The sequence below is a fragment of the Choloepus didactylus genome, chromosome 2 (assembly GCF_015220235.1).
Source record: "Choloepus didactylus isolate mChoDid1 chromosome 2, mChoDid1.pri, whole genome shotgun sequence".
Taxonomy (NCBI): Eukaryota; Metazoa; Chordata; class Mammalia; order Pilosa; family Megalonychidae; genus Choloepus; species Choloepus didactylus.
Window position 1 is genome coordinate 112,556,805 of NC_051308.1, and position 24,982 is coordinate 112,581,786.

Sequence of the window (24,982 nt, forward strand, 5' to 3'; positions counted from 1 at the left end):
AAATTCAGTCTTTAACATTAATTGCTATTCATTTACAACTTCTTGATGATTAACAATCATTTCATCATAATTTTCATATATTTTCAGGAGTTTCCTATATTAATTACAGTGAAGTGTACATCAAATAAACCCATTTACACCTCTAATTTCCTCTTTTTTGTGTGTTTATACTTATTTTTAATTCAATTTTATTGAGATATGTTCTCACACCTTATAATCATCCAAAGCATACAATCAGTTTTTCACAGTACCATTATATAGTTGTGCATTCATCACCACAATTAATTTTTGAACATTTTCATTTCTGCAAAATAATAGGAATAAGAATAAAAATTACAGTAAAAAGAAACAACCAAACCTTCCCATCCCCCCATCCCTCCCTTTTATTCATTAACTTTTTGACATCATTTTTCTACTCATCTGTCCTTACATGGGATAAAGGGAGTGTGAGAGCCACAAGGTTTTCACAATCACAAGGTCACACAGTGTAAGCAATATAGTTATACAATCATCTTTAAGAATCAAGGCCACTGGTTTGCAGTTCAACTGTTTCAGGTATTTTTTCTAGGTATTCTAATTCACTAAAACCTAAAAAGGGATATATATATATAATGCATAAGAATAACCTCCAGAATGTCATCTTGACTCTGTTTGAAATCTGTCAGCCACTGAAACTTTATTTTGTTTCCTTTGTCTTCTCCCTTCTGGTCACAAAGTCTTCTGTTCCTTGGTGCCAGGTCCGGGTTCATCCCCAGGAGTCATGTCCCACTGTGCTGGAGAGATTTAACCCCTTGGGGTCATGTCAAACGTAGTGGGGAGTGCAGTGAGTTTACCTGCAAAATTGGCTTTAGAGAGAGAGGCCACATCTGAGCTACAAACCAACCAGATCTCTCTCCCTATTCAAAGTTCCATGTAATTATGGTGTTTGAAAAACCTGACTATACAAGTTAAATTATAGAGTGTGCTGCAGAAAATATAGATCCTGCACAAAATAAAAATCTCTTCCCTTGTTCTCACACAGAAGTTGAAGTTTTAAAATACCATTCCCCAAATAATCACATAGTTATGCATTCTCCACCACAATCTACCTGAGGACATTTCCATTTCTTCTGCAAAGAAAGAAGAAAAGGAGAAAAAAGAAAAAGATTAAAGAAAAAATGAAAAAAGTAAAAAATGATTACTAAAATAAAATAAAAAATAAAATCAAAACAAAATATAATACAATAAAAAAGTCAGACAATATCAATGCTTAAAATCTCATATCCCACTGTTTCACTGTTATATCCCCTTCTTATATTCTTTTGTCTTTAGTATATTGCCTTTGTTACAATTAATAGAAGTATGTTACAATGTTATTGTTATCTATAGACAATAGTTTTCATTGATTGTGTGTTTTACCCAATGCCATAGTGTTCTCAACACCTTGCAAAGTTGACATTCATTTTTTCTCCCTCATATAAAACTTTTCTTACACTTGCACATTTAATCACAATCATTGACCACTCTAGGTTTCACTAAGTTACACAGTCGAAGTCTTTATCTTCTATCTTTCCCTCTGGTGTCACACATACTCATAACCTTCCTCTTTTGACCGTACTCACAGTCATGTTTGTTCTGTTTACTTACAATTTTGTGCTACCATCAGACAGTATGGTGCTATCCATTTCTGCACCTATACAATCAGTCTTCTTGAACACTCAATCCTCCTTCAACATCAAATGCCCACTCTCTACCGTCTTTCTATCTCCTGATATCTTCATTTCTACTCTCTTCTCCAAACCCTGTCTCCTGTATTTTCTTATCTGTCTGTAGCACTCCCTTTAGTATTTCTTGTAGAGGAGGTCTCCTGTTCATGAACTCTCTTAATATCTGTTTATCTGTAAGTATTTCAAACCCTCCTTCACTTTTGAAGGATAATTTTTCTGGGTATAGGAATCTTGGCTGATAGTTACAATTAATGGAAGCATGTTACAATGTTATTGTTATCTATAGACAATAGTTTGCATTGATTGTATGTTTTAACCAATGTCATAGTGTTCTCAACACCTTGCAAAGTTGACATTCATTTTTTCTCCTTCATGTAAAACTATTCTTTCTAAAGACAAAATACTATTGTCTTTCAATATCTTGAATATATCATATCACTGCCTTCTCCCTTCCATGTTTTCTGCTGAGAGATCCACACTCAGTCTTATAGAGCTTCCCTTCTATGTGATTGATTGTTTTTCTCTTACTGCTTTCAGAATTCTCTCTCTGTCTTTGATGTTTGAAAATCTGATTAGTAAGTGTCTTGGAGTAGGCCTATTTGGATCAATTCTGTTTGGGGTACGCTGTGCTTCTTGGACCTGTAATTTTATGTCTTTTGTAATAGTTGGGTAATTTTCATTGATTATTTCCTCTATTATTCTTTCTGCCTCTTTTTCCTTCTCTTCTCCTTCTGGGACTCCTGTATCATGTATATTCACATGCTTCATGTTGTTATTCAGTTCTCTGAGACCCTGCTCATATTTTTTCATTCTTTTCCCTGTCTGTTCTTTTGTGTGTAGGATTTCAGATAGCCTGTCTTCTAGTTCTCTATCTTTTCTTTTGCCTCTCCAAGTCTGCTCTTGTATGTCTCCATTGTGTTTTTCATCTCTTCTATTGTGCCTTTCATTCCTAAAAGTTCTGCCATTTGTTTTTTCAGTGCACTCAAGGCTGTTCATTTGAGTTGTATTTTTCTTAATTCACTCTTCATCATTACTTTTAGGAAATGGGAAAAGTGAACAAAAATCACAAGCAATCTTTTCCACAGCATTTACCAAGCCATCCATATGTGGTTCCCAAAAATCTAGAACAAGATGCAGTCACATAAACTGTTATGATGAACTGCTCTGCACCCCCCCCCCCAGGGTGACAGCAGGAGCTCCTGGGAATTGTGCATCTGCTTTCATGATTCCTTCATCTCCACATGGAGCCTTCCTCATTCCTGGTGCTTCCTCAGTATCCAGACATGTCCACACAGTCAGGGCAGAGCATTAGGTACCAGCTCATGTCTTTTGAGAAGCACACACTCCCTGTCCTACAGGTTTCTGTCTCACAAATGAGGGTGACCTCATGAAGCTGAATTAAAGTAATGTAAGAAAAGCCTTTTGAAAATGTTCCATCTGCCCTACAAAGGAAATGCTCTAAAAGCAGTCACTAGTGTCTAATGCAGTTATTTCCCAAATGTGTTAGGATTCCCATGTGTGTTCCAGGATATGTTCTAGGTGGTGAACACAATAACTGACATATCGTTTGTAAATGTTCATGTTAATTAAGCATTAAAATGCATAATTTGAATATTAGAGCTGCCATTGCATGGATATGATGCCTGTGACCAATCCAACTAAACATTTTAAAAGTTGTTACAAAGTGTATTTGAAGTAAATATTGTTAAATAAATTATATGTTACATGTACTGTTTTAGTTATGGCAAATATAGAAGGCCCTTATGGGAATAACTAAAGGTTGGTAAATGGCACCCTAAAAAGTCCTCTAATTCTATAAAAATGGTTTCATGGCTGCCTTTTCAGCCTTGGCTCAAAATTTTTTCCACAGTGTCTCTCTTCAGTCCTAGATGTGAACTGTCTATCCTTCTTTCCCTTGTGTCCCTCAGCCACTGAAACTTCTTTTTGTTCATGGATGATCAAGTGAATGAAGTTACAAAGCCAGCTTTGTGTTACTGCAGAATGCACTGACACTTTTGTTAATGGGTGTCAAGATGCTCCAACACCCCTGGACTGCTTGTGTGCTTGCGTGATCCCTTTAACAGGAAAGTCATTGTTTTATTCCAGATTTGTTAATTAAACTAATAAGAAATATAAGATAACATTTTAGATTTGTGCCATGATATAAATGATTCAAAGTAGGTTTGGAGAGGGTCAACAGGACCAGAGCACAAACAGCCTGGAATCTGGGTTTGCAGTGAGTGGAGGTAGGGTGTTTAGGAGAGGTAGAGAGGTGGAGGGGAGAAACACACTTAGGCTGATCTTATATGCGTTCTTATAACTTTGGTTTCCCCCATTCTTTCTCAAGGTAACTTTTAGGTATTTGAAAGTCAGGAATTTTATGTATTTGTTTCCATGTTTATTTTCTGTCTTCTTCTTAAGCCCTTCAACCCAACCAACCTGCCAAATTATCCTCCCGCTCCTCCGTGTATAACTCTTTTCCATCCAACTTGCCATTTTTGGGTCACTCAAGACATAAGCTCTCAAAGAATTTGTGATTAGTTCTTTCATTTCCTTTTAACTCTTCTGGAAACCACGGGTTATGGCTAAATTTTAAATATTAAAAATTTTAACTGGCCTTGCTAGAGTTTCCTTGTCTTGGAAAAATGATTGGAAAACTTCCCAAGAATATAGGTTTCTAACTGTGAAAGAAAGAAGGAATAAGTGGGGAAGGAGGAGGTAGAGGAAGAACAATAGGAAGTGAAGAGACTCAAAACATCTGAAGCAGCCACCAGCTATGCTCCAGAGCGTACCAGAGCACTGACTCAACCTAGTATCACACTGTGTCAATGAAACAAGTCCCTGGGTTCCCAGAATTGTCATTGCATTTATTAAGAAGGAAGGGCTTTGGGCTGGGATTATTCTTGGCCACAAAGACTACACAGGGATAGAGCCTCCACTTCAGCATCTTGAGTCACTACAAACAGTGTCATCATTAAATGTGTCCTACAGACTCTTGGATATCCAAGTACTTCAGAGGATAAAGAGAAAGGGCCTCATTCAACAGGTCACCTAAGAATCCCCATAGCCTCACATCATCCAAAACAAATCCTTAAAGAAGTGTCTAATTTCTACCATCCAAAATTTCAGATTCAGCTGCCAAAATGAGATTGCAGTGTCTGACAACCAGTTGTGGTTGCTTATTATCATGATAATTCAGACACTAAAGACATTTCTAGCCTGATGCCCCCAACATCACAGGCAGGAGTCACCTTATAGGCTAGCATGATAAATTTGAACATTCAGATTCCTCATAAGACAGACACATGAACAGCTGCCACAAGATTTAGTGTGGGGCCAATGGATCATTGTTTTCACAAGTTTGAACATCTGAGGTCTGAAACATGATATATAGCATACATTGCACACAAAAACACAGACAACTGCCACACATCTCCCCTTTCTCTTTTTCTCTCTCTCTATTATCTGTCTGCCTATATCTAGCGGGCTATGTTTTATGTCCTTTTAAGAGTCAGATACCCCTAGTTCCATTCTTACTACACTCACTGTTTAATTTTCTAATGGATTACTATTAATCATTTCTATATGAAAATGACAGGAAAGAAAGAAGATGAATTTTTAAAAATTGTCTAATTCTTGATTAAATTTTTCTCGCATTTCACCACTATGTGTTGCAAACAATTGAACAAAACAGTCTTGGCATATCAAGATTTTACAATGGAGTACCTATTGATCAAAATACTGACATAAGACACTGAAATTAGCAAAACCTGGCAGGGCCATCTTCTGCAACTTTGGAAAAGAGTTCAAGGTTTTCTGGAAATTGACAAGTGCCAAATCAGGAAAAGGCAGTTTCAAAAAAGTGGTAGAAGAAACTCATGACACCCTCGGTAGCACTTCTAACCCATATCAGGTATATGACACCCAATGTGGAGCCAGCCTGACCTCCCATTGTGAGTCACTTGCCCTCTTCTGAAGGAAGCAGAGTAACAACCAGGCACATGCTGCTGTGCCTGTGTGTTGAGCCAATCTATCCAGTGGCAGCATGAAAGAATAAAGCAAGAAAGTCATCTTTGGCCCACCACACTAGAATTCTCCAGTAGGCAGAAGCAAGTTGCAGAGAGCTAAAGCAGTATAGGAAACTATTAAGTAAAACTGGTCTAGAGCAAAAGATGACCTGACTTAAAGCTCACCATAGAGATAATAGGAGGGGAAGAATTTCTAATGCAACAGGAGCTGAGAGGACTCTCAGATTCCTGTAAATAAGGAAGTTCCTGAGGCCTTGGGCAAGAAAAAGCCCAGGAGAAGATGCAGTTTCAGAAAAAACAGAGAAAATTCTGCACTTTACATTCACTTCAGGCTGATTTTCTTAATAGGAGGGCTAAACACTGAAATTGAGTACCAACCAATACATAGTTAATTTCCAAAGTCTGCAAAAGCAGTGGTTTTTGTTATTTGGTTTGCTTTGGTTAGCTCCTGCCTCTCAAGGAAATCTCTGTCATATCACTAGCCAGATGCAAACATAAGGAACAGACGTCTCTGGGACTAAATGCCATAGATAATCCATAAAAATATTAAAAAGTACAATGTCTAACAAATATTTACAAGATACACAAAGAAACAGGAAATGTTCATGAATCAAAAGGACCAAGAGAAAAATCCAAAAACTATCAACAAAATAGTCAGACTTTTGATACAACTGCAATGGAAGATTCTCTAGAGGGCTTCCACAGCAAAATGGAGCTAGCAGAAGAAAGAATTAGTGAACTCAAAGTCAATGGAATCACAATGATTCAAACTGAGGTGCAGAAAGAAAAAGGAATGTAAAAATGTGAATAGAGCCAATGAGACATGTATGACATTATCAAACATAACAATTTACAGATAATTGGAGTCTCAGAAGGAGACAAAAGAGAAAAAGGGGCAGAAAGAATATTTGAAGAAATAATGGCATAAAACTTGCCAAATATAACTAATGACACAAATGTGCACATGCAGGAAGACCAATTAACACAACCCGATAACTGGAAGAGAACCATGCCCAGAAACAAAGTAGTCCAATTGTCAAATCCCAAGGTCAAGGACAGAATTCCAAAAACTGCAAGAGAAAAGCATCATATTATGTAGAAAGGAGCCCCAATAAGATTAAGTCCTGATTTATGATCAGAAAACATGGAGGTAGGGACCAAATACAATGATGAAAGAAAGCAACTGCAAACCCAAAATTTTATATCTGGCAAGACTGTCTGTCAAAATGAGGCAGAAATTAAGATGTTTCCTTACAAATAAATTTGAGAAAGTTCATAACCATTAGACCTGCCTTACATGTAATAGTAAGGGGAATCCTTCAGACTGAATGGAAAGGATATTATATAATGGATCAAAGTGCTGTAAAGAAATAAAAATATGAAAATAGGCATAAAAGAAGTATTGGGGGACAGAATAGTACATAACTAACAGAAATAAAATAGCAAAATGGCAGAAAAACTCCTGCAGCAGTAATTATTCTAAATGTAAATGCACTAAACTCTCAGGTCAAAAGGAAGAGATTGGCAGAATGGATTTCAAAAAAAAATGATGAAATATACACAGTTTGTGAGAGATTCTCCTTAAATTCAAAGGCACAAGTAGGTTGAATATGAAAGGATGGAAAAAAATATGCAAATATTAACCAAAAGAAAACTTTGGTAGCTAAACTAAAATCAGATTAAATAGACTTTATGTCAAAAATTTTTACAATGGACAAGGAAGATCATATATACTGATAAAGGGGTCAATTCAATAAGAAGACATAATAGTTATAAACATAAGTATAGCTAAGGTCAGTCCCCCCAAATCTATGAAGCAATATTGAAAAACATGAAGGCAGAAATAACATGTCTCTACAATAACAGCAGGAGACTTCAATGTACCACTTTTAATAATGGGTAAAACATCTAGAGAGAAGGTGAATAGGGAAACAGAAGATGCAAATGATATTATAAATCAACCAGATCTAATGGACTAATGTAGAGCACTTCATCCAACAGCAACAGAGCAAGCATTCTTCTGTAGTACACAGGGATCATTATCAAGGAAAAATCATATGTTGTATCATAAAACAAGGATCAATAATTTTTAAAATATTGAAATTTTATGCAGTATCTTCTCCTACCACAGTGGAATGGAGCTAGTAGTCAATATCAGGGGGTGAACTGCAAAATTCACAAATATGTGGAAATTCAACAGCACACTCAAACAAACAATGGGTCAAAGAAGAAATCACAAGGAAAATTAGGAAACACCTTCAGGCAAATTAAAAATCAAGCACAACATAAAGAAACTTATGGGATTTGGCAAATGCAGTGCTGTGAGGGAAATGTACAGCTTTTAATGCTAACATTGAAAATGAAGAAAGATCTCAAATCAGAGTCCTACCTACATCACAAGAAGGATCCAGAAAAAGAAATCAAGAACAACAATTCCATAAACAATATCAACTAAAATAATTAAATATCTCGGAATAAATTTAACCAAGAGTAAACTTGTACCCTGAAAACTATAAAGCATTCCTAAAAGAAATGAAGGAATATCTAAATAAATTGAATAAATAAGGAAATGGGAAAATTGTGGAAACCTTTAGGGGAGATGAAGCTGTTTGAACTTCAACTTGTAGGAAGGGGGAATTACAAGTTTGTAGTCCGGGCAGAGAGTCTGACAGAACTGTGAAAGGATGTTATAAAAAATTTCAGTGAAAAATAAAAATGTTAGAAAAATCTTACCTATCAAGACTGACTTATATGATAGGACAGCAGCAGTCCATGGAATTTATCCTACTCATTTGAAACTTATGTCCACACAAAATCTCAATTGAATATTTATGGCCACATTATTAATAATTTCCAATACTGGGAACAGTCAAAATGTGATTCAACAGATAATTGATAAATAATGTGTGCTGCATACAGGGATTAAAATTCAATAATAAAAATTGAGCTATCAAGTCAGGAAAAGACATGATTGAAACTTAAATGCAAATGTCTGAGTAGCAAAAGTAAATCTGAAGTCTACATCCTGTATGATTCAATTTCTATGACTTGAATAAAAGACAAAACCATGAGATCATAAATGGATCAGTGGTTGCCAGAGATTTGGGCCTAGGATGATTGTATACATGAACCACAGGGGATTTTTTAGGATAGTGAAACTTCTATTACTCCAAATGTGAATAATTACAAACATACAACTTTATAGTGTGAAGAGTGAACATTACTGTACGAACATTTTTAAAATTCTGCAATCATGGGACTCCAGAATGGAATGAAAATGTGACAAAATAGCCTAACTATAGTAAAATTTTATGAAACAACCTCACTTAGAGAGAAGGGTGGAGAAAGGTGAGAACCTAATAACTTGGGAAGTAAATAGAATCTGTTAAGACCAAAGTCAAAAGGAACTGTTGATAAATAGTGAAATCTGGAATAATTTGAGCAACAGAATGAAGTACTATTGTATATACCCAAAGTATAAAATAAATATCCATTAGTACATAGTGATATAAAAATATGATTGAATAAATAAATAAATACATACACACACATATATATATACAGTTGGGATAGGCAAATTTATCACATGGAAAATTCAAATAACTTTGATAAATACTGCCCCTGCAAGGAGATGGAGCATGACTCTGCACTCCGTAAGTGTGGATTAAACATACTTCCTTCCATCCAAAGAGTGAAAGGAGAAAGAAGAGTAGCTTTACAGTGAAACCTGACAACAGTATCTTAGCTAGGTAATCAAGGTTAACATCACAGGTGATAAGTCATGTTGATAGCATATAGCTTTAATATAATCTGATGAGAATGGTGCTTACCCTCTGTAGTCTTTCTCCCCAAAAGCCATAACCCCAGCCTAATCATGACAAAAAACATCAAGCAACCTCAATTGGGAAGCATTCTACAAAATAACAAACTACCTAACCAGTACTCCTCAGAACTGTCAATCCAAGGAATGTCTGATGGACTTTCATAGCTAAGAGAAGCCAATGGACAAATGATGACTAAATGCAATGTGGTATCCTGGACTAGAAAAAGATGTTAGTTAAAAACTGCAGAAATCTGAATAAAGTATGGACTTCATGTAAATATAAGGTATCAATATTGATTTATTATGAAAAATGCAACACATATAAGTTATAAGTAATAGGGCAAACTCTGTGGGGTATAGGTCAACTCTGTACTGTCATCACAATTTTTACTTATATCTAAAACTATTCTAAAATGAAAGTTTAGTTTTTAAATTAACAGAGAAACAAATGTTAGCAGAGAACACCAAAGATTTTCTATAATGTTTTTCATTTCAGATGTTTTCTTTGTTTTTATAGATTTTACTTACCAGAGTTTTAAAATAAAACAAACTTATTGTAAAAAAAAACTGCCTATAGACAAAAGAAAACCTTGACTATCTTTACAATTATTAAAGAAACTGAAACATAACTTAAAGTATCCCAACAGAAAAAAATGAGGCCTCAATTATACTTTCATGCAAGTTCAAGTTTTCAACGAATTTTTTTCCCAACATTATCAACTTCTACCCACATACTACATGTTCAGTAATATCAACAATAGTCTATGTGTTGTTCCATGTATATATTTAATATTGTATGTATTAAATATATCAACTCCTATGCAGCTCTTTACACATGGAAAACAAATCTTCTAATTGAAAAATAAGTAAAAGGTGTGATAATTCATTTCAAAGATGTATGGTGAGATGTGTGCAAAGTGGTGCTCAAAAACATTAGAAATTGAGGAACTAGAAAAAAGAGTTTAAGATAGCATTTATATTTATTTGATTGGAAAAAATTAAGAAGTCTGGTAATGTCAAATGTGGGAGAGAATATGGATTAATGGGATGCTCTTGAATTACTAATGGAATGTGATACAGTATAATAACTTCAAAACTTATGGCAATAACTTGTAGAATTTATTACTCTGAAATTTCTATACCTCAGTACATATATGGATGAAATATTTACATTTAAGTACTAGGAGACATATACAGGAAGCCTCATAGCAGCACTGATTGTAAGAGTAAAAACCAGAAACAACTTAAATCCTGTTGGTAAAAGAATTGATATTCAAAATGTGATATAGGCGCATCTAACTTGTTAGTTGTTCTGGGTCTTGGTGGCTGTTTAAACTTCAAAATATATTCAAGATACTGAAAGACAAAAGCGCCAACCAAGCTTCCTATACCCAGCAAAATTGTCCTTCAAAAGTGAGGGAGAATTTAAAATATTTACAGATAAGCAGACATTAAGAGATTCCCTGAACAGGAGACCTCCTCTACAAGAAATACTTAAGAGAGTGCTACAGACAGATAAGAAAAGACAGGAGACAGAGGTTTGGAGAAGAGAGTAGAAATGAAGATATCAGGAGATAGATGGAGGTAGAGAGTGGGAATTTGATGGTAAAGGAGTATTGAGTGTTCAAGAAGACTGACTGTATAGGTGCAGAAATGGATAGCACAATGCTGTGTGATGGTAACACAGTATTGTAAGTAAACTGAACAAACACGACTGTGAGTACAGTTGAAAGAGGAAGGTTAGGGGTATGTGTGACACCAGAAGGAAAGATAGAAGGTCTTCACTAAGAAAATCTAGAGTGGTCAATGTTTGTGATTAAGTGTGCAAATGTAAGAATAGTTTTACATGACGGAGAAAAAATGCATGTCAACTTTGCAAGGTATTGAAAATTCTATGGCATTGGGGAAAAAATACAATCAATGCAAACTAGAGTCTATAGTTAACAATAATATTGTAACATGTTTCCATTAATTGTAACAAAGGCAATATACTAAAGCTAAAAGTCTGTAAGAGGGGGATATAAAAGTATAACAGTGGGATATGAGATTCTAAGCATTGGTGTTGTTTTGATTTTATTTTTTATTTCATTTTAGTTATCATTTTTTTCTTTTCCAATTTTTTTTATACTTTTTCCTTTTTTCTGTTTCCTCTTTCTTTGCAGAAGAAATGGAAATGTACTCAGGTAGATTGTGGTGGTGAATGCACAGACTGTGATTATTCTGGGAACAGTATTTTAAAACTTCAACTTCTGTGTGAGAACAAGGGGAGAGATGTTTATTTTGTGCAGATCTATATTTTCTGTAGCACACTCTATAATTTTGCTTGTATAGTCAGTTTTTTGAAACACCATAATTACATGGAACTTTGAATAGAGAGAGAGATCTGATTGGTTTGTAGCTCAGATGTGACCTCTCGCTCTAAAGCCAATTGTGCAGGTAAACACACTGCACTCACCACTATGTGTGACATGACTCCCAGGGGTTGAATCTCTCTGGCAAAGTGGGACATGACCCCTGGGGGTGAACCTGGACCCAGCAACAAGGGCTAGAGGAAGGCTTCTTGACCAGAAGGGGGAAGAGAAATGAAACAAAATCAAGTTTCAGTGGCTGAGAGATTTCAAATGGAGTTGAGAGGATATTCTGGAGTTTATTCTTATGCATTATATATTTATCCCATTTTAGTTTTTAGTGTATTAGAATATCTAGCAGGAAATACCTGAAACTGTTGAACTACAACGCAGTAGCCTTGATTCTGAAAGATGATTGTATAACTATATTGCTTACACTGTGTGACTGTGTGATTGTGAAAACCTTGTGGCTCACACTCCCTTTATCCCATGTAAGGAAAGATGAGTAGAAAAACTGGGACAAATAAATATTTAATGAATAAAAGGGAGGAATGGGGTGATGGGAAGTTTTGGGTGTTTTTTTTTTTACTTTAATTTTTATTGTTATTCCTATTTTTTTTAGCAGTAATGAAAATGTTCAAAAATTAATTGTGGTGATGAAAGCACAACTACATAATGGTACTATGAAAAATTGATTGTCCACTTTGGATGATTATATGGTAGGAGAACATATCTCAATAAAATTGAATAAAACATAAATGTAAACACAAAAAAGAGGAAATTAGAGGTGTAAATGGGTTTTGTTTGACATGTACTTCACTGTAATTAAGATAGGAAACTCCTGAAAATTATAATGAAATGATTATTAATCATCAAGAAGTTGTAAATGAATAGTAATTAATGTTAATGACTGAATAGTAATAAACAAATTAAATTTATCTAAACTGACCAGTAGTCCTTTGTCAAACAAACTGTTAAATAATTAATAAATATAAATACAGCTAAAATTAGTTATTGGATGAAATTGCTAATTTGATTGGATTTTCCCATGATTCCAAAGTGAGTAGAAAGTTAAAATATGTGAAAAATCCTCTGAGGTATCATCAAAAGTTTAAGTGGCAAGAGGTCATTTGGGAGAAGTTATGCAGGAGCAGGTGGTACACCATGTTAGGGAGATATGAGCCAAAAGCTTGCCTTATGCTATAGATCCAGAGACTGAGCTGCTAGAACATCTGAATTGTATTACATGTTTCTGTGGTCCTAGTGGATATCTCGTGGTGGAGGTGGTGCAGATTTTATGAAGGATGCAGGAATTAGCTTTATTTCCCTTATTCAAGGACAAAAAAACAGGTGAAAATAAGATCTTGATGGTCACAATTTTGCTGAATGTTTATAAATGTCATTCTGGGAAGTATAATGAGATGATTTAGTCTCACCTTAGTACATTTGTGAGGAAGAAAAGGAGACTTAGACTAGAAATCCATAGGATCAGAGGAAAAATGCATTATAAGAGATCAACCCCCTTGAGAGACTGGGGAATAATTTGGAAATATTAAACTTCTCCACCTAGGTAATTCCTGATATTCTTGCAAGCACTGGGGACTACCAATATAATATGCCAAGCCCTCAATCTTGGGGCTTACCCTTGGGAAACTTCTATGGCAAAGGAGAAGTAAAGACTACTTATAATTATGCCTATGAGTCTCCCTTAGGAAGCCTCTTTTGTTGATCAGACATGGCCTGTCTTTCTCAGCCAACTCTGCAGGTAAACTCACTGCCCTCCCAGCTATGTGGAACATGATTCCCAGGGTTGTAAATCTCTGTAGCTACATGGGACATGACGTGTGGGGATGAGCCTGGCCCTGGCATGCTGGGTTTAAGAAAGCCTTCTTGATCCAAAAAGGGAAGGGAAATGAAACAAAATAGTTTCAGAGGATAAGACATTTCAAATAGAGTCATGAAGTGATTCTGGTGGTTATTTTTATGCATTATATAGATATCCATTTGAGGTTTGAAGTTTCTAGTGTATTGGTATAGCTAGAAGGAAATACATGAACTGTATAATACAGTAGGCTTGATTCATGAAGATGAATGTGTAAGTATACAGCTCTTAAGAGGTAACAGTGTAATTGCAAAAAGCCTGGTACTGACACTCCATTGTCCAGTGTATGGATAAGTAAGTATGAAAACAAAGACAAAAAGAAATAAATAGTGGGAGGTTATAAGGGGTATGGAAAGTTTTGGATTTTTTTTTAATTTTAATTTTTATTCTTATTTTTACATTTTTTTGGAGTCATGAAAACACTTCATGACCACAGTTTGTGGTGATGAATGTATAACTTTATGATTATATGTGATCCACTGATTTTATACTTTGGATGATTATCCGGTATATGAATATAGCTCAATAAAAGTGCATAGAAAAAGGGCTTGAGGTAAGGAGAAAGATTTCTCCAGGTAGCCAGGTTACTAGGTAGCTGGACCCATTCAATACAGAATGTACAATAAAATGACACTCATCAAAAACAGAACAGTTTTATGATGCAGGGCGGGGGCAAGATAGGAAAGTATTGTCTTCCCTAGTCAAGAAAAAGAGCTTTTGGTCACCAGAGAGAGAAGCCCCCACATTCCTCCAAAGCCATAACTCACTGAAACTGAGAACTAAAGCAGGGCCTCTCTGAGTCAGGAGCATTTAACTCGCTGAGCAATCCTGCAACAGGATGTTTCCTTTTGTCAGAATCCCTGTCAAACCAATTATAGTTGGATTTGCATTTTGCTTAGGAAATTATTAGATCAGCCCAGTTGTAGGCAGCTCCATTTCCTCTGGGTGAGGCAGAAAGCCATATAAAAAGGACCTCTGCTGCACAGCTACCATCTTCCTCGTACTTGATTCCTGATCTACCTGGAGGAAATTGGTGAGTGTGATCTCCTTAGTTCTCCTGTTTCTTGGTGCTCTCAAATATTTAAATTTAACCTGGAGACAGCAAATTTGGTGAGTCCAAAGTTGTGATCATGGGTTGATTCTATTTAGTTGATGAAAACTAAGGGTTGGAGACAATATTGTACTTTTTAGCATGTTTTATGTAGATATCCATATGGAAAAAATAGTTAATAGGAAAGTGTTGATTTGAAGATGAAGGAAGAACAAGGAATTTTTCTGCTTTTCATCCTTTCCAAGTCCATCCTGCTGAGATTTCAAAGGCATCTGAAGGTGTGAGATCCATGAATTCTTCCTGGACAGTGCTTTGTTCTGTACTCAAGCACTGATATGTCACGAGATATATTGATTATAGAAATTATTTGTGAATTTGCCCAGGATTTCAGAACTTTTAACTACCTTTACTGCAGATGTTATTTGAATGCAAATAATATTACTTGCTGCTTTAGAGATTTTTATTTTAATGGCATGAGAGGAAAAAAAACAGTGAGTTTCCCTAGAGCCTATGAAGCAATTTGCTAAAGAGAAAGGTAGAAGCAAGAAAGTAATACAAATGGTGTTAGATTAAAATAGGTTTGTGGAGATTGGAGATAGTATCCCAAGTTAATACATAAGCTTTGGCTTCTCTACCTGTAGGAGTTCCTTCTTGTGAACACTGTCCTATAATTCCTTTTAGATTCCCAGAGACTCCGGAAAGATGTCCTACCAGCAGCAGCAATGCAAGCAGCCCTGCCAGCCACCTCCTGTGTGCCCACCTAAGTGCCCAGAGCCGTGCCCACCCCCAAAGTGTGTGGAGCCATGCCCACCCCCAAAATGCATAGTGCCGTGCCCACCTCAGCCATGCCAGCAGCAATGCCCTCCTGTGCAGCCTCCTCCACCTTGCCAGCAGAAGTGCCCACCTAAGTGCAAGTAACAGCTTGAGGATTCATCAGGATCATGAAAGAATGAGGACAGTTGTCTCGCCCAGTTCCCCAGCTCCACCTTCATCTTCTCATCAAAGCCTGTCACAGATACAGAAAAAGCTTCTCCGTCCTTAGCCTATGATCTGCCTGTGATGATTTCTGGCAGTGAAAGTTTTCCTTCCTGGGGCTGTTTCACTCTAACTCTTCCGGAGGTAACTGAGAACACTCATTCCTCAGTGAAGTGAGGATCCCAGAGCTTCAGAAGGAAGAGCAGCATCTTACTCCCTTGTCATCATCAGAGGATTCTCTTAATGTCTTCCATGTCCTTTTGTGACCTGGTCAAGGCTTTCTACCACCTGAGCAATTGTAACTTTTCTTTCTTTTCTGAATAAAGCATATATTGTTGTGATGGGGTAAATACTTTCTAGCCTGTTTTTTTAGCAATATAATATCATAAGTTTGATTTGTTTTTCTCTTTTCACATGAGAAAAAGGATTAAGGAATTAAAAGGGGACAGTTTTTTTTTAAATTTAAGTTCAGTTTTGTTGAGATATGTTCACATACCATGCAATCATCCATGGTGTACAATCAACTGTTCACAGTACCATCATATAGTTGTGCATTCATCACCCCAATCTATTTTTTGAACATTTTCCTTATGCCAGAAAGAATCAGAATAAAAATAAAAAAGAAAAAGAAAAAAGAACACCCAAATCAACCCCCTCATCCCACCCTATTTTTCATTTAGTTTTTGTCCCCCTTTATCTACTCATCCATCCATACACTGGATAAAGGGAGTGTGATCCACGAGATTTTCACAATCACACTGTCACCCCTTGTAAGCTACATTGTTATACAATCATCTTCAAGAGTAAAGGATAATGGGTTGGAGTTTTGTAGTTTCAAGTACTTACTTGTAGCTATTCCAATACATTGAAACCTAAAAAGTGTTATCTATGTAGTGTGTAAGAATGTACACCCGAGTGACCTCTTGACTCCATTTAGAATCTCCCAGCAACTGAAACTGTTTTGTTTCATTTTGCATCCCCCTTTTGGTCAAGAAGATGTTCTGAATCCCATGATGCTGGGTCCAGATTCATCCCCGGGTGTCATATCCTGCATTGCCAGGAGATTTACATCCCTGGGAGTCAGGTTCCAAGTCAGGGGGAGGGCAGTAAGATCACCTGCCAAGGTGGCTTAGGGAGAGAGGGCCACATCTGAGCAACAAAGAGGCACTCAGGGGAAGACTCTTAGGCACAATTATAAGCAGGGTTAGCCCCTCCTTTGCAGTAACAAGCTTCCTAGGGGCAAGCCGCAAGACAGAGACCTCAGCATGTCAAGCCATCAGTCTCCAGTGTTTGTGAGAACATCAGCGACAATCCAGGTGAGGCAGTCCAACACCTCCGCATCCTCCCCCAGCTCCTCAGGGGAGCTCTGAATATGTATTTTTATTCTCCACCCAAATTACTTTGGGATGTGTTGCTATTTCACTCTAACCTATACAGACCTACCATATCTCAATTAGTATTCAAAGTTTCATGTAATTGTGGTGTTTGAACAAACTGACTATAGAAGTTATATTGTTTAGAAAACAGAGATCCTGCACCAAATAAACATTTCTTCCCTTGGTCTCTTATGGAAGTTGAAGTTTTTACACACAGTTTCAACCTTTACCCTTTGGCCTGATTTGCCATAGTCTTAACCAGATCTTCATTCGTATCTCTAATTGAAGTCTGGGCTCTTTTTCAGCTTTTTTTTTTTTTTTTTTTAACAGTTGCTATATGTGTTTATACTGACATTCTTATCTGCCGAGCTCTAGCTCTGAGTTTCAGGTGTCACACAGATACCCAATGTTCCAGAGACCAATCAGGTTATACACCAAGGGATCAACATCTCAGAGTCTGGAGATAGCCATAACAATTCAGGAATAGATTTGACTGCTGTAAGAGTGTACAATCTAGGGATCATTACAACAATCATTTCCCTGTTGGGCTGTGCTCTAAGATTCAATTCTGAATTTACACATTGTAGTTAGTCCATATTGTTGAGGCATTATAGTGTTTGCCTTTGTTTCTGGTGTACTTCACTCAAAATGCTGTCTACAGGGTCCATTCACCTCCTTGAGTGTCTCACAGTTTCACTTCTTCTTGTAGTTGCTCAGTATTCCACTGTATGCATACACCACAGTTCACCATTCTGTTCCTCAGTCAGTGTACCCTTAGGCCACCTCCACCCATTGCAAATCATGAATACTGCCTCCATGAACACCAACGTGCAAATGTCCATTCATGTCTCTGCTCTCAGATCTTCCAAGTACATACCCCATAATGAGGTTGCAAGACCTTATGATCCCCACATACTTAGCTTCTTGTGGAACTACCACAGTGACCTCCTCATCAATGGTAAATAGGTACATCCCTCTCTCCATGTTTTTTCCAGCACTTTTAGCCCTATTTATATTTTTTGTACAATTTTATAGAGATATTCACATACCATACAATTATCCACAGTGTACAATCATTTGTTCACAGTATCATCATACAGTTGTACATTTATCACCACATTCAGCACTTGAACATATTGATTACTATGAAAAAGGTATTTTTTGGTGAATAATAAAAAAGATAATAATAAAAAGAAAATAAAGTGTCATACAATGCAATATATTAGTAAGGACAGAAAACAACACCACTACCAAGAATCCCATACCCCTCTCATACACATTTAACTTTGGTATATTGCCTTTGCTACGTTTAATGGAAGCATATTACAATGTTACTGGTGACCATAGACTCCAGTTTGCTTTGATTGTGTTTTTTCCCAAATACCATCCCTTTTTCAATACTTTGCATGGTTGTCGTTTGTTCTCCCACATGTGAGAACATTTTTATATTTGTACATTTAGTAACAGTCTTTGGCCACGCCAGTTTTTGCCAAATTATACAGTCCCAGTCTTCATCATCTATCTTTACCTCTGGTGTCATACATTCCCCTATCCCACCTCTTTTAGCCTTACTCAACAGAAATCTTTGTTTAGTGTACTTACAGTATTGTGCTACCATCACACAGTATTATGCTATCTATTTCTGGATCTATGCAATCAATTCTGCTGAACGTTCTGTAGTCCTTTAGCATCAAATGCCTGATCTCTACCCTCTTTCTATCTCCTGGTAGCCTGTGTTATCAGCTTTTAAGTCTCAAAGTTTTCTCACTAATATTAGTTCATATTAGTGAGACCATACAGTATTTGTCCTTTTGTTTCTGGCTAACTTCACTCAACATAATGTCCTCAAGTTTCATCCACATTATTACATGATCCATGTCTTTGTTCTGTCTTACAGCTGCATAATATTCATCATGTGTATATACCACAGTTTGTTTATCCACTCATTTGTTGATGGACATTTGGTATGCTTCCATCTCTTGTCAACCATGAATAATGCCACAATAAACATTGGTTTACAAATGTCCATTTGTGTCTTAACTTTCAGTTCCTTTGAGTATATACCTAGCAATGGAATAGCTGGGTCATATGGCAGATCTATACTTAGCTTCCTGAGAAACCTCCACACTGTCTTCCAGAGTGGTTGCACCATTCTACATTATCACCAACAGTGAATAAGTGTGCCTCTTTCTCTACATCCTCTCCAGAACTTGTAATTTTCTGTTTTTTGGGTAATGGCCATTCTGGTAGGTGTAATATGATATCTCATTGTGGTTTTGATTTGCATTTCCCTCACAGCCAGTGAAGTTGAGCATTTTTTCATATGTTTTTGAGCCATTTGTATTTTCTCTTCAGAAAAGTGTCTGTCCATGTCTTTTGCCCATTTTTAATTGGGTTGTTTGTCTTTCTGTTGTTGAGTTGTAGGATTGCTTTATATATTCAGGATATTACACCCTTATCTGATATGTGGTTTCCGAATATTGTCTCCCATTATGTAAGCTGTCTTTTTACTTTTTTAACAAAGTCCCTTGATGTACAAAAGTGTTTGATTTTGAGGAGATCCCATTTGTCTATTTGTTATTTGGTTGCTTGCGCTTTGGGTGTAAGGTCTAGGAAACCACCTTCTATCACAATATCCTTAAGATATTGCCCTACATTTTCTTCTAAGAGTCTTATGGTCTTAGCACTTATGTTTAGGTCTTTGATCCACTCGGAGTTAATTTTTGTATAGGGTGTGAGGTAGGAGTCCTCTTTCATTGTTTTTGAAATGGATATCCAGTTCTCCAAATAGAGGCTGCTCTGTCTCAGTTGCTTTGCCTTGACTGTCTAATCAAAGATCTATTGTCCATAGATGCGAGAGTCTATTTCTGAACACTCAGTTTGATTCCATTGGTAGGTATCTCTGTCCTTATGCCAGCACCATGCTGTTTTGACCACTGTAGCATTGTAATATGCTTCAAAGTCAGGTAGTGTGAAATCTCCCACTTTGTCCTCTTTCTCAAGATATTTTTGGCTATTTGGGGCACCTTGCACTTCCAAATAAATTTGGTTATTGTTTTTTCTATTTTTGCAAAGTAAGTTGTGTTTTTGATGCGTATTGCATTGAATCTATAAATCAGTTTAGGTAGAGTTGACATCTTAATTATATTTAGTCTTCCAAATCATGAACACAGTATGTTCTTCCATTTTTTTGGTCCTGTTCGATTTCTTTTAGCAATTTCTTGTAGTTTTCTTTGCATAGGTCTTTTGTGACTCTCGTTAAGTTTATTCCTAAATACTTGATTCTTTTGTTTGCTATTTTAAATGGATTTTTTTTATTTCTTCCTCTTGTTGCACATTACATGTGTATAAGAACACTACAGATTTTTGTGTTTATCTTGTAGCCTGCCACTTTGCTGTATTCATTGATTAGCTCTAATAGCTTTGCTGTAGATTTTTCTGGATTTTCCACATATAGAATCATGTCATCTACAAACAGTGAAAGTTTTACTTCTTCCTCTCCAATTTGGATGCCTTTTATTTCTTTTTCCTGCCTAATTGCTCTAGCTAGAATTCCAGCACAATGTTAAATAACAATGGTGACAGTGGGCATCCCTGTCTTGTTTCTGATCTTAGAGGGAAAGCTTTCAATTGCTCACCATTGAGTTCGATATTAGCTGTGGGTTTTTCATACATTGCCTTTACGACATTGAGAAAGTTCCCTTCTATTCCTATCCTTTGAAGTGTTTTCATCAAGAAAAGATCTTGAATTTTGTCAAATGCCTTTTCTGCATTGATCAGATGTTCATGTGGTTCTTTGGCTTTGATTAATTGATGTGATGTATTGCATTAATTGTTTTTCTTCTGTTGAACCAGCCTTGCACACCTGGAATAAACTCCACTTGGTTGTTGTGTTTAATTCTTTTAATGTGCTGCTAGATTCTATTTGTGGGTATTTTGTTGAGGATTTTTGCATCTATATTCATTAAAGAGATTGGTCTATAAATTTCTTTCCTTGTAGTATCTTTGTCTGATTTTGGTATTAGGGTGATGTTGGCTTCATAGAAGAGTTGGGTAGCTTCCCCTCCTCTTCAATTTTTTTGAAGAGTTTGAGCAGGATTGGTATTAATTCTTTTTTGAATGCTTGGTAGAATTCACATGTGAAGCCATCTGGTCCTGGGCTTCTCTTTTTTGGGAGCTTTTTGATGACTGACTCAATCTCTTTGCTTCTGATTGGTTTGTTGAGGTCCTCTATTTCTTCTCGGGTCAATGCTTGTTGTTTATGCTTTCCTAGGAAGTTGCTTTGTTACCTAGCATGTGGTCTATCCTAGAGAATGTTCCATGAGTACTCAAAAAAAAAATGTGTATCTGCTGTTGTGGGATGCAGTGTTCTATAAATGTCTGTCAAGTCTAGTTCATTTATCATACAAGTCAACATCTCTGTCTTCTTGTTGATCCTCTGTCTAGATGTTCTGTCCATTAGTGAGAGTGGTGTATTGAAGTCTCCAACTGTTACTGTGGAGTTATCTACTTCTCCTTTCAGTTTTGTCAGTGTCTGCCTCATGAATTTTAGGGCATTTGGGCTTGGTGCATAAATATTTATGATTGTTATGTTTTCTTGATGAATTGAACCTTTTATTAATATATAGTGTCCTCTTTTTTCTCTTTTCATTGTTTTACTTTTGAAGTCTACTTTGTCTGATATTAATATAGCTATTCCCACTTTTTTCTGGTTGCTGTTTGCATGAAATATCTTTTTCCAACCTTTCACTTTCAGCCTATTTTTGTCCTTGTGTCTAAGGTGAGTTTCTTGTAGACAGCATATAGATGGGTCCTGTTTTTTAATCCATTCTGCCAGTCTGTGCCTTTTTATTGGGGAGTTTAATACATTAACATTTAGTGGTATTACTGTAAGGGTAGTACTTTCTTCTATCATTTTGTCTTTTGGATTTTATGTGTCAGGTCTTATTTTTTCCTCTCTCTCCTTTTACCCTTCCTGATAATCTTCATTTCTACATTCTTCTCCAAACCTCTTTCTCCTGTCCTTTCCTATCAGTCTGTAGCACTCCCTTTAATATTTCTTGTAGCACTGGTCTCTTATTCACAGACTCTCCCAATGTCTGTCTGTTTGGAAATATTTTAATCTCTCCCTCATTTTTGAAGGACAGTTTTGCCAGATATAGAATTCTTGGTTGACAGTTCTTTTCTTTCAGTGTCTTAAACATATCATACCACTGTCTTCTCACCTCCATGGCCTCTGTACATAGTCTTATCTAGCTTCCCTTGTATGTGATGGATTGATTTTCTCTTGCTGCTTTCAGTTTCTCTCTTTGTCTTTTACATTGGACAATATGTTCAGTGTCTTGGAGTAGGTCTATTGGGGTCTATTCTGTTTGGGGTATAGTGTACTTCTTGAGTCTCTAATATTCTGTCTTTCAAAAGAGTTGGGAAATTTTCAGTGATTATTTCTTCTATTATTCTTTCTGCACATTTCCCCCTCCCTTCTCCCTATGGGACACCCATAAAACATATATTTGTGTGTTTCATATTGTCACTCAGCTCCCTAAGACCCTGCTCATATTTTTGCATTCTTTTCACCATCTGTTCTTTTGTGTGTGTGAATTCAGATGACTGGGCTTCCAATTCACTGAACCTTTCTTCTGCTTGTTCAAATATGCTGTTGTATCCCTCCATTGTCTTTTTCATCTCCTCCATTATGCCCTTCATTCCCATAAATTCTGCCATTTGCTTTTTCAAGTTTATGAATTCTTCCTTAGGGTCATCCAGTGTCCTCCTTATATCGTTCATCTCTTTTGCTACTTCTTCTCTCAGTTCTTTGACTTGATTTTTGGATTGAGTTAGCCTTGTTTGAACCTCTCCAATTAATTCTTCCTTCAGTTCATGGAATTGATTTACCAATAATTGCTTCAGCTCCTGTGTCTTGGCTGAACTATTAGTTTGTTCCTTTGGCTGGTCCATATTTTCATGTTTCCTAGTATGGCTCATTATCTTAAGCTGTTTAGGCATCTGAATATCTTGATTAGTTTATTCTGGAGCTTGTTTTCACTCTTTTACCTAGGGTTTTCTCATTGATTGGCTTTGTTCTCTAACCTGGTGTTCAGTTCAGCCTATTCTAGACCTTTAACTTAGATTCTGTTTAGTTCATCAGAGTTTTTCACCTCTTGTTTTTCTGTTTCTTGCCTTGCCTCTATGTAGCCTTTTTGTGTGGTGATCTCCTCAGATATGGTCAACCCCAGTCAGGGTTTCCCAGTCCAGAGAGGCCCACATCTTGGGAGGACAGTGTGGAGTTTTGTTGAGAATGAGACCCCCCTGTGAGCCCTTTAGAACCTATGCTTCTCCTATGCCATTCAACAGGTGGCACTTACCACCCTGCAGTTCCCCCACAAGGGTAAGGAGGCCTGGAGCCTTTAGTTCTCCTGGTGACCTTGACCCTGTCAGTGGCATGGCTGACTGAAGCTGGTTTCTGAATTCCAGCCCCTAGGACCTGAGTTCCCAAAAGGAGGGCTACCACTAGAGCTGGGCCATGCTCCCCTTTTCTTAGGAAGTTGTGGTGTTTAGTGAATTTTCTCCACTACCAGACTTATTGCTTTGTCTCTCAGAGCTATCTTAGCTCTACTCTTGCCTGGGCACAAATTTCAAGTCTTTGAGGCTTTCTGTAATGGCCTTCTTAGAATAATTGTTTTAGAAAAAGGGAAAAAGATAAAAAAAAAAAAAGAAAAAAGGAAAAGAAGGGCCTAGTATGAAATATTTACAGTCCTTGCAGATCTAATGGGTTATTGAAATGCTAAGAGACAAGGAGTTGAAGGCCATTAAGGAATAATTAAGAAAGCTGAGAAACTGGCTCTTCACACAGGGGTCCTCACCCTCCAGATTTGCATATGCACCTGGTTCTGCTTGAGCCCTGCCCTTCTCTGTATTATGTTCACTAGAACTCCAAAATGTCTGTTTTTCTTTTTGGGTTTTTTGTTTGTTTGTTTTTGTTTTGTTTTGTTGTTGTTGTTGTTGTTTTTGCTGTTTTTGCTAGCCCTATCTCCTCTCCACCAGGCCGACTGCTCCCAGATTCTCTGGTGTCTGGTCTGTCTATCTATGTTTGGAGTTTTGATTAGTAGTCTGAGTTTTCAATCAGAGCTGCAACTGCAGTTCTCCCTCCTGGTTCCCAGCACTGAAGGCCCCTCCTCCCATGGGACAGTGCCTGGCAGGGAGGGGCATGGGTCCCCTGGCCCCAAGAACTTACAGATTTCACTGATCTCAGCTGTTCCATGCATTCATGAGTGTTGTATGAAGTATGCTCAAAATCAGAGTGCTCTGCGGTGTCTGGTACATGCAGTTCCTGGCTTTCTACCAACTACCCCAGAGAAGCAACCAAAACACACACCTCAGCACTCTGCCATCTTGCCCCACTCTCTCCATTCTGTTTTTGTGCCAATCCATTGAGGTTTTTATAAAAATTTCAGTTAGCATATTTTTTGTTCTAAAATTTCCTTTTTGTTCTTCTTCATGTGTTTATTTCTTTGCTCAGAATTCCTATTTCTTTGCTGAATCTTATTTTCTCATTTGTTTAAAGTGTATTTTAAGTGCTTGCTGAAGCTCTTTTTATGATAATTACTTTAAAATCTAGGTCAAATGTCAATTCTATCACCTTTCATGTTGGTATTGCTATCTATTGTCTTTTTTTCATTCAGGCTGAGATTTTCCTGGTTCTTGGTATAACAAGTAAATTTTTATAAAAACCCATACATTCAAGATACTGTTATGAGACTATGGATTTTAATTAAATCATCTGTTTTTGCTGG

General features: G+C 36.8%; 1 protein-coding gene across 2 annotated transcripts in view; it reads left to right on the top strand.

Annotated features, from left to right (window-relative positions):
• The window catches only part of LOC119526654 (small proline-rich protein 2E-like), a 215,214-nt gene extending 199,458 nt beyond the window's left edge, over positions 1–15,756 (top strand). For both annotated transcript variants that reach the window (XM_037825953.1, XM_037825954.1), the window contains one exon: positions 15,520–15,756. In XM_037825953.1, the coding sequence (XP_037681881.1) occupies positions 15,520–15,756 (237 nt within the window). The remainder of the gene's footprint in view (positions 1–15,519) is intronic.
• Positions 15,757–24,982: the final 9,226 nt, after the last annotated feature.